This window comes from Rana temporaria, chromosome 7, assembly GCF_905171775.1.
Source record: "Rana temporaria chromosome 7, aRanTem1.1, whole genome shotgun sequence".
NCBI classification, from domain to species: domain Eukaryota; kingdom Metazoa; phylum Chordata; class Amphibia; order Anura; family Ranidae; genus Rana; species Rana temporaria.
In genome coordinates, this window is record NC_053495.1 from 156806918 (window position 1) to 156819111 (window position 12194).

General features: G+C 44.6%; 1 protein-coding gene across 1 annotated transcript in view; it reads right to left on the reverse strand.

Annotated features, from left to right (window-relative positions):
- The window catches only part of LOC120945800 (ADAMTS-like protein 2), a 108511-nt gene that overhangs the window by 65441 nt on the left and 30876 nt on the right, over window positions 1-12194 (reverse strand). Inside the window, exons 4-6 of the mRNA XM_040360211.1 lie at window positions 5986-6088; window positions 4437-4582; window positions 1106-1223 (exon numbers count right to left, since the gene is read on the reverse strand). Coding sequence (XP_040216145.1) covers window positions 1106-1223; window positions 4437-4582; window positions 5986-6088 — 367 coding nt within the window. The remainder of the gene's footprint in view (window positions 1-1105; window positions 1224-4436; window positions 4583-5985; window positions 6089-12194) is intronic.

A 12194-nucleotide genomic window follows, 5' to 3' on the forward strand; every position in this document is an offset into this window, starting at 1 on the left:
TAGGTGCCGCAGTCACCCTCTACCACTCGATGGGTCCACCACCATTCAGTACAAATTGATCAACAACATTTCAATTTACAATATCTAGATTACTGATGCAGCCCTGTTGTGGGTCATGGAGGGTTGCCTGATTTCACCATGTTTCTGCAGCCTCTGACGGGTGATATACTTCTGAAGTATCTGTGAGCATGATTTATGATTTTATAATAAATGTATGTATTTGTCTAAATGCACTAGATCACTACACAGCCAATGGACTTCCCAAATACCTAAGGTCCTGCACAATCCTAAATGCCCCTAGAACTTGTTTATCACAGTAACTTCCCCCCTACTCCTCCAGCAACTAGCCCAAGAGTGCAAGCCATATACATATTTTTTATCTGAACTATACTTTCAGAAAGAGGTTAGCAATCACAGCTCACATCTAGTGTGTGTGCCAATCACATCGGGCCAGATTCTCATAGAATCAGCGGCGGCGTAGTGTAAGCCATTTACACCACGCCACCGCAACTTACTGTAGCAAATGCCGTATTCTCCAAGCACTTGCTCCGTAATTTGCGGCGGCGTAGTGTAAATGGCCCGGCGTATGGCCGCGTAATTCAAAGGGGGTGGCTTGTATTCAAATTAAGCACGCCCCCGCGCCGATCGAACTGCGCATGCGCCGGGCGGAAAAATAGCCCAGTGCGCATGCTCCAGCTCACGACGGAAAACGTCGTATTCGCGAACGAGTTAGTAAAACGACGTAACCGATGGAAAAAGACGACGCTGACCCGACGCCATACTTAACATGGCATACGGCGGACTGGTGTAAGGTTACCCCTCATATAGCAGGGGTAACCTTACGCTTACGTAAACGACGACGATGCGGCGCAAATTCGTTTGGGAATCGGTGACTTACACCTGTCGGATCTACGCCGTATCTATGCGAAAATGATTCTAGGAATCATACGCATAGATACCAAAGAGATTCGACGGTGTTTCCTGAGATACACCGTCGTATCTCTTCTGAGAATCTGGCCCTTTATGTCTACGTCCAATACCACACTACGTCCAATATCACACATCTATGACTACGTAATACATTGTCAATTGTTAGGTAACTTACCCAAAACACATTTTCTGAAGCTTCCTGAGACCCTGTAACATGTACTTCCGTCCCCTCCACAAACGCCACATCTATCCAATGATCTGGCTGAATATAGCTTCCCATCACATCCTACTGGCTGTAGATAAAAAAAAGTACATGGAAACTGGGACATTAACTGAGTTAGTAAAAGTATCAACACAATAACAATACATTTAAATCAATCACAGCTAGAAAAGTCAAAATCTACCCAACGTGTTTAAATGGGCTGGATAAAGCAGAGAAGTGTAGTGCCTAGTACACACGTACGGGATTCCCGGCGGTAAAAAGTCAGTCGGGAATCCCGAGGGGAAAACCGAGAACCTGCTTGGTAAGTTTTTCCCCCTACACACGAGAGGTTTTCCCGACAGGAAAACTGCGATGGAGCACACACACTGCCGGTTTTCCCGCCCAAAAGCTCTCATGGCAGTTTTCCAGACGGGAAAACCGTTCATGTAAACAAGATTTTATAATCTATGTAGAGTTTTTATTGCTGTCTCTGTCCCCAAAAAAACAAGCAGAGGTTCTAGCCTCTCTGTTCTAAAACAATTGCTCGACTGGGACATTATATGGAAACTCAGGCCTCGTACACACGACAGAGATTCTCGGCAGAATTCGCCGAGAAACTCGGTCAAAACCCGGATTCTGCCGAGAATCTCTGTCGTCTGTACAGTTTTGGCTCGATGGAGCCGCCGAGGAACTCGACGAGAAAATAGAGAACATGTTCTCTATTTTCTCGTTGTCCTCGTTCTTCTATGGGAGAAGCCGGCCCGCCGAGCTCCTCGGCGGCTTCATCCCAAAACTCGACGAGGAACTCGACGTGCCAAGCACGTCGAGTTCCTCTGTCGTGTGTACGGGGCCATACAGAGATAAACTAAAAATACACAAAGCAATTTGTACAGAGTACAAAATCAAGCTTTCTATAGTAAGCAAGCACCTCTTAATGTCCTTTGGACCCTTATAAATGTATTAATAGCAAACTGCTCTGCGCTTTGGGATCACTCAGGAGAAGTCGACTCAATTAAGAAGAAAGCCTGCCTTGGAAAGTCACAGAAATCAATAAGTCAATACTGTATGTAGCCACAGAGACACTTTCAAATAGTTGATGGTCAAAGCCAAAGATGTGCAGCAAGGCATTACAGCTTATTGTGTTTCCTTACCGAGTTTACAGAAGCGTATTTATAGCAATGCTTTGATCAGTCCTTGAGAAATTTTCTAGAGCAAAGCAGATTTCCAAGAAAAGTGACAAACATTGGACAATACCTTGAACTGGAATGCATGTAAAGCAGGCCATAGACTGAACAATTTAACTTACTGAAACCATGGGTTGCAGGAAAGAAAATCACTCTATTCCCCAATCATTACAGTCAGTGATGATGGTAAAATCCTTCCCACTGAACCATTGGGCTAGATTCAGGTAGCATTTACGGCGGCGTATCTCCAGAATTTCAAATCTGCGCTGGCGTATCTTTACGCCGATTCTCCAAGGTACGTCGGAAAAATAGGCTTCCTCCGCGGCGTATAATTGTCTGCAATATTACGCTGGCCGCTAGGGGCGCTTCCGTTGTTTTCAGCGTAGAATATGCAAATTACCTAGATACGCCGATTACCAAACGTACGTAAGCCCGGCGCAATTTATCTACGTCGTTTATGTTAGGCTTTTTCGATGTAAGGTTGCTCCTGCTATTAGGTGGCGCAGCCAATGTTAAGTATGGACGTCGTTCCCGCTTCGAAATTTGAATTTGTTACGCCGTTTGCGTAAGTCGTTCGCGAATAGGGCTGGACGTAATTTACGTTCACGTCGAAAGCAATGACGATTTGTGTCGGAATTTCGAGCATGCGCACTGGGATTCTTTCACGAACGGCGCATGCGTAAAATACGCGGGGTCAACCTTAATTTAAATAAAACACGCTCCCCTCATCATCATTTGAATGACGCACGCTTACGCCGGCCCCATTTACGCTACGCCGCCGTAAGTTAGGAGGCAAGTGCTTTGTGAATACAGCACTTGCCTCTCAAACTTACGGCGGCGCAGCGTAAATACGATACGCTGCACATTTCCCATACGGCCAATCACCACAGAGGCACAGCGCCTCCCACTCCGCCGCCCACCAATCGCGCACAAACGAGCCTAGAAAAAAAAGAGATTCCCTGCAAAAGGGGTCCAGAGGTGCCGTGCTGTGTAATGTAAAAGGGGTCCAGAGGTGCGGTGCTGTGTAATGTAAAAGGGGTCCAGAGGTGCGGTGCTGTGTAATGTAAAAGGGGTCTAGAGGTGCAGGGTGCTGTGTAATGTAAAATGAGATGAGGTTTCTGTGGAGGACAAGACAGAGAGGGGACTTGCAATTGGGGCAACCCCAAAGCCAGGCAGCGCAGCAGCACACTGGGGCATTGCGCCGTCGGCAGTAAAGCACCGCTATTTTAGCGGCACTTTACTGACATTTTTGCGGCGCTATGCGTGCGTGCTGGGGGGGGGTGCCAAAATGCACCTTCGCCTGAGTTGGCAAAAATCTTTGCACCGGCCCTGGCCGCGCCGCTAGCGCATGCACAGTAGGGAACCGGGCAGTGAAGCCGCAATGCTTCACTTCCTAAATCCCTCACTGAGGATGGCGGCGGGGGAAGCTGAGAGACAAGCAATTACTCGGCCTTGGCTGTTGACATTGCGGGCGTGCTGGACAGGTAAGTGTCCATTTTTTAAAAGTCAGCAGCTGCAGTATTTGTAGCTGCTGGCTTAAAAAAAAAATTTTTTGAGGTGGAACTCCGCTTTAAATGTGTGCATATATTTTTTGTTGACTTCACAAAAGCACTACAAATCTCAAATCGGTGTCCAACAGGGAGCTGCAAACCTTCTGCAGCTTCCTATTGGACACTGCTAAAGCCCATCATGATAAAGAGCAAACAATGAACTGTGGTAGGTAGAAAAGGGCAGGCTAGCTTGGATGTTCTATGAGAGGTACATGAAGACATACGATAGTGCCTGCAGAGCAATTAAAGCAGCTCATTTACTGAATGTTACGGAAGAAAAGGGTTACTTTAAAAGAGAGGGAAATATTGCCCAACTTTTGGTCCTGCAATGGCCGGCAGGGTTCAGGTTTGACTTGAACTTCTTTTCAATTCAGAAGAAGATTCTTAACAATATCTGGCCAGTTAAAAAAAAAAAAAATCTAAAGCACACTTGCCTTTAGGAAATCACACCCCAGAATGTTTACAGGTGTAAGGCAAACAAAGTTCCTGTATTTTAAAAAGAAAGTATTAAAAAATTAGGAATTTCCTAATAATACAACATATATATGATAGCCACAGCCTCAGCGGTACCTCACATTTGCCGTTGATACAAACTCCCTGAAACGTCCTGTCTCTGCAGCTTGTCCCATCGTGGGCTGGTACTAAGAGCTGACGCTCTCTGGTGGTGCTGGTGCACTGCAGATCACAGGGCTTGCTAGAAATACTTGTGTAATCATCTGATAAGGGAGAGGAGAAAAAAAACAGAGAACTGTTTAGGTAGACAGCCATTTCCAATATATCCTTGAGATACTGAACCCCAATCGAACATGCAGCGCCAATCCAAGCTCCATTAATTCGGCCACTCGGCGATTCAATCCCTGTCAGGTGCAGATCCCACAGGGTTTGTCTTGCCCAATTCTCAGAAACATACAAGAGAGACCTCTATGATTAGGTTCGGGATGGGATGGAGATGAAGCCTTCCAGTCACATTTGCAGTAGAGCGGCTTTTGCAGTGCGCTTTCATCTCTCCCTTGTAATGTCTCTGGGATTCTGGTGCCAAAATATCACCTTTTGGATTTTTTTTATTTAACTAAAATCACTAAAATCATGGAGAATACAATGGGAAGAATTGGAAAACCTAAAGATGAGTTAGAATACCATAAACCTTAATCCATAAAAATACAGAAAGGGGAGCCAGACGATTGAGCTACTGTTGGGTCCAAATTAGGGGGAGCTTGGCTGTGTAAAAGCTGCCTCTCCAGAGACCTTAACGTGGATGTAAACCCACTTTTTTTTTTTATGTCACAATGTACAGTATAAGATTTCCTATCATCTGTTTCCAGTCTTGCCACACAGAGTTAATCCAGCTCTGAGCAATCCTCTTTTATTGTTCAGTGAAATAAAACGGACTTGCAGAGAAAAACCTTAGTCCGTTCCGCCCCCTTGCTGTGAGTGACAGGTTATTTACACTCATTCACTAGCCTGGAGACAGGCATTTTTTTTTAAATTCCCACCCCCACTCCTTTTCTGAAGTCATGTGGTTAATTTTCTGGATTTTGACTGGATGTTAGTGATCATAGCAGAAGTCAGTTAGTGACATCTCGACTCCACCCACCGAGCTCCAGACAACAGATCCACCCACAGAATCTGCAGTTGTTCAGTTCTTATAACAGATAGAGGGGAGACATTTGACAGGTAAGGATACATGCAGGAGGCATCTATATCCTTATAGATCAGCACTATGGAAGTAGTTTAGAAAGGATGAGAGTGGGTTTACATCCACTTTAAACTTGTTTGAAGTTTTTCTGCAACTGACTGCAAGTTCAAGTTTGAAAAGACTCTTAGCTCTTCTTTAAATTTTAATTTTGGGAATATCAAAAACTTCAGGTTGAGTCAGCAACTTGCTGCTAAGGTTCTAGAAAAGCTAAGAAACATGCAGGGGATACTGCTCACCAGAGACTGACTACTAATTAAATATCACTCTTGAACTTGACAGATCCTATAAACAATCACATTAAATCATTTACATAGCTATAAAAACATTTATATTGTTGCTCCTGACCAATCCCATTACAAATAAGTTCATACCAAACTAATTTGAGCATTTTACATATTCTGCAAATACATCACAATAACTGACCTGGATATAGAGGGACCCAGCGATGATACATTTTCCCAAAGGCCTTAGCATTAAAAGCTGAACATTGATACTGTTTAAAGCTTGCAGAGCCAGCAGGACAAGGCTGAAGCAAGAAAAAATAGAGAATTGATTAATCATATGATAAAACCTTCTCAAACAGATACCAACTGATGCTGTTAATAATACTAAGTTACTTTCTATCCTAATAATAACTAATAATTAGACATGTGCACACTGAAATATTTTGTTTCGGGATTTTGTTTTCGGCCGAAAAATACATTTATTTAGTTCCTCCCGAAATTAGTTTTTATTTATTTTGTTTCGTTAAAAAATGTATTCACCAGAAAAAAACTAATCTGTCATTGAAGGCTTATGGTGTCTGTCGAATGTTCTAAGAAGATTCGACGGAGTAGCTAAACTGTACGACGCCGCAATCGTACATTTCCGGTCGAATGCTCCGCCTACAAGTTATAGAAGAATTCTAATGTTGTATGACACTAGTAATAATTATATTTATAAATTATTATTTACTAGTCAACCAACATTTGAATTCTTCTATAGCCTATGGGCCGAGCATTTGACGGGAAATGTACGATTGTGGAGTTGTACAGTTTAGCTGCTTGTCTAATTGTCTTAGAACTTTCGACAGACACCATGGGGCAGATTCACAGAGCAAGTACGCCGGCGTATCTACTGATACGCCGGTGTACTTTCAAATTTCCTGCGTCGTATCTTTAGTTTGAATCCTCAAACCAAGATACGACGGCATCTGGGTAAGATCCGACAGGCGTACGGCTTCGTACGCCTTCGGATCGCAGATGCAATACTTCGGCGTCCGCTGGGTGGAGTTCGCGTCGTTTTCCGCGTCGGGTATGCAAATTAGCTTTTTCCGATGATCCACGAACGTACGCGCGGTCATCGCATTCTCTTACGTCGTCTGTAGTCGGCTTTTTCCGGCGTATAGTTAAAGCTACTTGCCATGTTAAAGTATGGCCGTCGTTCCCGCGTCGAAATTAGAATTTTATTTTTTTTGCGTAAGTAGTCCGTGAATAGGGATGGACGTAAGTCACGTCTAAGTTAAAAAAATGACGTTGTTGCGACATCATTTAGCGCAATGCACGGCGGGAAATTTAGGAACGACGCATGCGCAGTAGGTTCGGCGCGGGAACGTGCCTAATTTAAATGATCCACGCCCCCTACCTGGATCATTTGAATTAGGCGGGCTTGCGCCGGGGAATACGATACGCCGCCGCAACTTTACAGGCAAGTGCTTTGTGAATCAAGCACTTGCCCGTAAAACTTGCGGCGGCGTAACGTAAATGCGATACGTTACGCCGCCGCAGATCTACGTAAATCTGCCCCCATAAGCCTTCAATGACAGATTCAACGTTTGTATGTTTTTCGCTGCTTCGTCGAATCTTCGGCGTTCATGTCGAATGGTCTACCCCAACACTGTCTCTATAATGTCAAATCTTTTCTCTCTGTGTAGAATAATCTTGGACTAATAGAGTTAAGGTTAGGCACATTCGACCACAGGTTCGATAGACACAGATTGCTATTGGCAGCATCATGTCGAATCTCCTATCTATATTAAACTGTTGTAGCAACGAAAATGAAAATAAAGCATTTTTTTATGTCGGATCTTTTTGATTTCGGATTCTGTACGTTCGTTTTAGTTTGTTAAAACGATAACGGAAATACCCGAAATTCAGACGAAAATGCATTCGGACGAAAACGAATGCACATGTCTACTAATAATGTACAGCAGGGTTTCTCAACCAGGGTTACGTAAAACCCTAGGGTTCCTCCAGGGGTTGCTAGGAGATCCTTGGGCAATAAGCAATGTCTGCCTCCTATGCCCCGTACACACGATCGGAAATTCCAACAGCAAAAGTCTGATGTGAGCTTTTGAATGGAAATTCCGACCGTGTGTATGCTCCATCAGACTTTTGCTTTCGAAATTTCCGTCTGCAGCAATTCCAACGCACAAAATTCCAACACATGCTCGGAAACAATTTGACGCATGCTCGCAAGCATTGAACTTCATTTTCTCGGCTCGTCGTAGTGTTGTACGTCACCGCGTTCTTGAGGGACGAAAGTTCAGAGAACTTTTGTGTGACCGTGTGTATGCAAGCCAAGCTTGAGCGGAATTCCATCGGAAAAACCATGCAAGGTTTTTCCAACGTAAAATCTGATTGTGTGTACGCGGCATTAGATGAGTAACCACTCACACCAATAATCCTTTAGCTATCTGTAAAAGGGGAATTCTTCACACTGACCATCATACTAATGTACTAGGAGCTGTAGATAAAATAATTATTAGCAGGGATCCCCTGAATCCAAAAGGTTATTTCAAGGGTTCCTCCGTTTTAAAAAGGTTGAGAAAGGCTGATGTACAGAATATTTCACAAATTTATACAACAATTACATACCCTTATCTAGTTGCTTAAATCATGCTGTAATGTAATATACACAGAGGCGTCTCTAGGGGGGGGGGCCAGAGGGGGCCCTGACCCCCCCAACATTATGCTGTGCCCCACCATGTGCCCCCCCAAAAAAAAAAAATTTTTTATTTTTTTTTTGCTTTTTTTTTTTTTTCGGGCCGCCGCTGGAGTAACAGTCTCTCCTGAGAGGGAGAGCGTCCCCAGTCAGCTCTGCGGGGCATTCCTCCCCCTCCCTCTGCTCGCTGACACTGCATAATGCGAGCGTTCACACAACCACAGCCGCCCGATCTGCTCCTTCCCCTGCATCCTCATTGGCACGGAGAAGAGCGAGTTGCAGAAAGGACTCCATGAGCACTGTGGGGGAGGGGGGCCCAAGCCTTCATCTCAGTTACTGAAAAAACAGACTGATTTCTCCCGTCCTTAGGACAGGAGAACCAGCCTGTAAATTCCGAGAGTGGTGACTGCAAGCTGAGCCAAGTGTCAGTCTATGACACTCTTTTACAGCCCAGCGAGTCTAGCCACCCCCCCCCCACTCTCCTCACATACGAGCAGGGAGGAATAAAGCTCCTCCTCCTTCTCCTTTCAGTCCCGCCCACACTATCTCGGTGTGCTGTATCTGAAGAGAGGGGATGTGTGTTCAGGAAATATGAAAATCAGCAGCATGTGTGTGAATGATGCCTGAGATTCTAGCCTGGACCGTGGGTATGTGTGTGCACTGCAGACTGCAGTACACTGTAATCACTGAACTGCATTATCTCTATCCCTTCTCTCCCCCATCTGTCTCCCTCCCCCTCTCCTGTTCTTTCAAGACATTCACAATTTACTTTCTGTAACGGTCACCACCGTTTACGATATTCCAATCCATCGCCCCACGACAGGTTATCCGAAAGTCCGATAGACATCAGACATGACCCATTTCATTTCCCAGAATAAACAAGACAAAACAAGCACTGGTACTGGCTCCAAAATGAATCCTTTAATGGTAACTTAGCTTTGTTATATACAGTACAAGCATGTTACAGTTAATCACAGGGACAAAGACACACTCCACCCACACATCACACAATGGGGGGCTTCATACACATTCTTTTAGATAATAACATTCCGATGAGTTAATTACTACTTATTACCCAGACGGTCTGGGTCCGCATTTAGAGGTGTTAATTACTACAGCTTGACAAGTCACATTCCACATCTTAACAGTGTCATTAGCATACACAATGAACAGGTCTTAGGAGCAGACCTAATTAGCACAATGGACACAAAACAGTATTAGCATCACACAAAGGAATGTCTAGGAGCAGACTCAATTAACACCTCAAAAGCATGTGTCCCCCCATTGAATGAAAACACTCTATTGACCTGTCGGAGTCAGACTTTAACAACTTGTAATATTTCAAGATATCCTGCAATACATGAATTATCAGTAATGTCCCATCTCCCACCAAAAGGGCATAGTGACGCTGGCACAGGAGTAAACCCCATCCTTCAAAAGTCTCTGGGTGTCACGGGCCATTCTGTTACACTTTCACTTTCAGTTAGGCAGGTAATATACAATGCAAATTTTTTTCCTACATCCACAGATTGCAGGAAAGAAACTTGCATGATTCCCCCATCAACACAAACAGTGCTGACGGGAATATCCCTCCTGCCCAGCAATTGTATTCTATACAGCAACCACTGGTGATAATCATAAGAGAATCTGCTCATTAATGGTTCAAATCTCAGCCAGTTCCTGCTGAACCAGCTGAGATTTAAACTGTCTATGGCTGGTCTTAGCTCTTAGGCAGCCCATACATTGATCACTTTTTTTCATTCAACTATTAGGTTGAATAATAAAAAAAAAGAAATGATCCAATTCCCCCATCTACACATTATAGGTGGATGGGGGAATCGTCCCAGTGTGGACCAGTGCTGGAACAACCAGAGTTACTGTCCTGTCCCGGCTATTCACAGCGCTGGTCTCTGTCTCCATGGCAGCGGCGGCAGGACATTGGAACCCAGAGCTGGTTACTTTATGGGGCTGATGTACAGGAGGGCCAGCACAATTTGTTGTTAGAGATGGGCTGGGCATGTTCAAAATTCCACATGCCAGAGCCTGCCAGGAAGCCCACACTGCACAGCGCTAATCACAGGCAGTGAGACATTTCCCGGTCCGCAGCTGCACAGATCAGGAAATGTCTCACTGCCTGTGATTAGCACTGTGGAGTGTCGGCTTCCTGGCGGGATCGGGCATGTGGGATTTCAAACACACCCGAGCCCATCTCTATTGGTTGTAGACAGTTGAGCTCCCTGCAGGTTGCTTAGCAGCAGTGGCGCTTCTCTGACATGCTGATCGTGATGCAATCCAGGTGATGCTCCCAGTCAAATCCTAGTGTTAAATATCAGAGATTTTATTGATCAAAGCCCACACTTTACAGGCATAGAGCCCACATGGCTGCGGAACATACGTTTGATTATATATGTGGTTGTACTCTTGATGCTAATAAATATTGTGTTTATTAGATCTGACTGGGAGCATCACCTGGATCACATCCCGATCAGCATGTCAACAGAGAAGGTTATACAGCATTACTGCTGCTAGGTGACCAGCTGGGGGCTCGGCTCTCTATAACCAATAGTGCCAGCCTTCCCCTGCATGCACCCATATTGTCACCAGCACTAGGTCCTAATAGACTGCCGCCCCTGCCAAGGAGACAGACGCCAGACCAGCGCTGTCAATAGCAGGGACAGGACAGCTGGGGAACCCCACAGTGGCAGAACACCAGGCCCCGGTGGCAAGACAACCTTTGCAACCCTGAAAGTTCTCCCACTGCTTTGGACCCTTATATTTTATTGGTGTGCTGGTGACATATATCTCTTGTTTTCTGCCACCCTGGGGGGCCCCAGTATAGTAGGAAGGGAGCTCACGACAGAACATGTAAAAGGGCCCGTTGTGGGATCGTAGTAAAGGGCCCCAGGAGATTTTACTGTACTGTATATATCTAAAATTGCATTTTATAGTTGGCCCCCCTACTTTTTTCCCTGTCCCCCCATGTGCCCCCCCTAAATATGAAAGCTGGAGACGCCACTGAATATACACTATATTACCAAAAGTATTGGGACACCTGTCTTTACACGCACATGAACTTTAATGGCATCCCAGTCTTAGACCGCAGCTATAAAAGTTTCAACTCTTCTGGAAAGGCTGTCCACAAGGTTTAGGAGTGTCTATGGGAATTTTTGACCATTCTTCCAGAAGTGCATTTGTGAGGTCAGGCACTGATTTGGTGAGAAGTCCTGGCTCACAGTCTCCACTCTGATTGATCCCAAAGGTGTTCTATCGGGTTGAGCTGCAAGCCAGTCAAGTTCCTCCACCCCAAACTCACTCATCCATATCTTTATGGACCTTGCTTTTGTGTCCCATTGGCGAAATTTCTCTTTCACTTCCTGCCCCATAGCCAAAACAGGAAGTGAGGAAGATTTCCCTTCTATAATTGTTCTGGCGACAACTCAAATTGTGAGATTTTATTTTATTTTAACATTCGGTGAATCTCCCTAAAGGGGGCACATAAAAATCTGGCAGGTGTTTCTAATCCTTCTCCACTCTATACAAAATGAAAAAAGTTTTGTCTTAAGTTATACTTTAAATAACTCCTTTGTCTTTTTAGCACTACTAGAAATGTATCAATTGTATTAGAAACAGGAATGCTGCACACCAAGATGCAAAATAGTCTTCCATTATTAAAATAGCAAAGCAAGTAAAAATTGTATTCTGACCTGTTT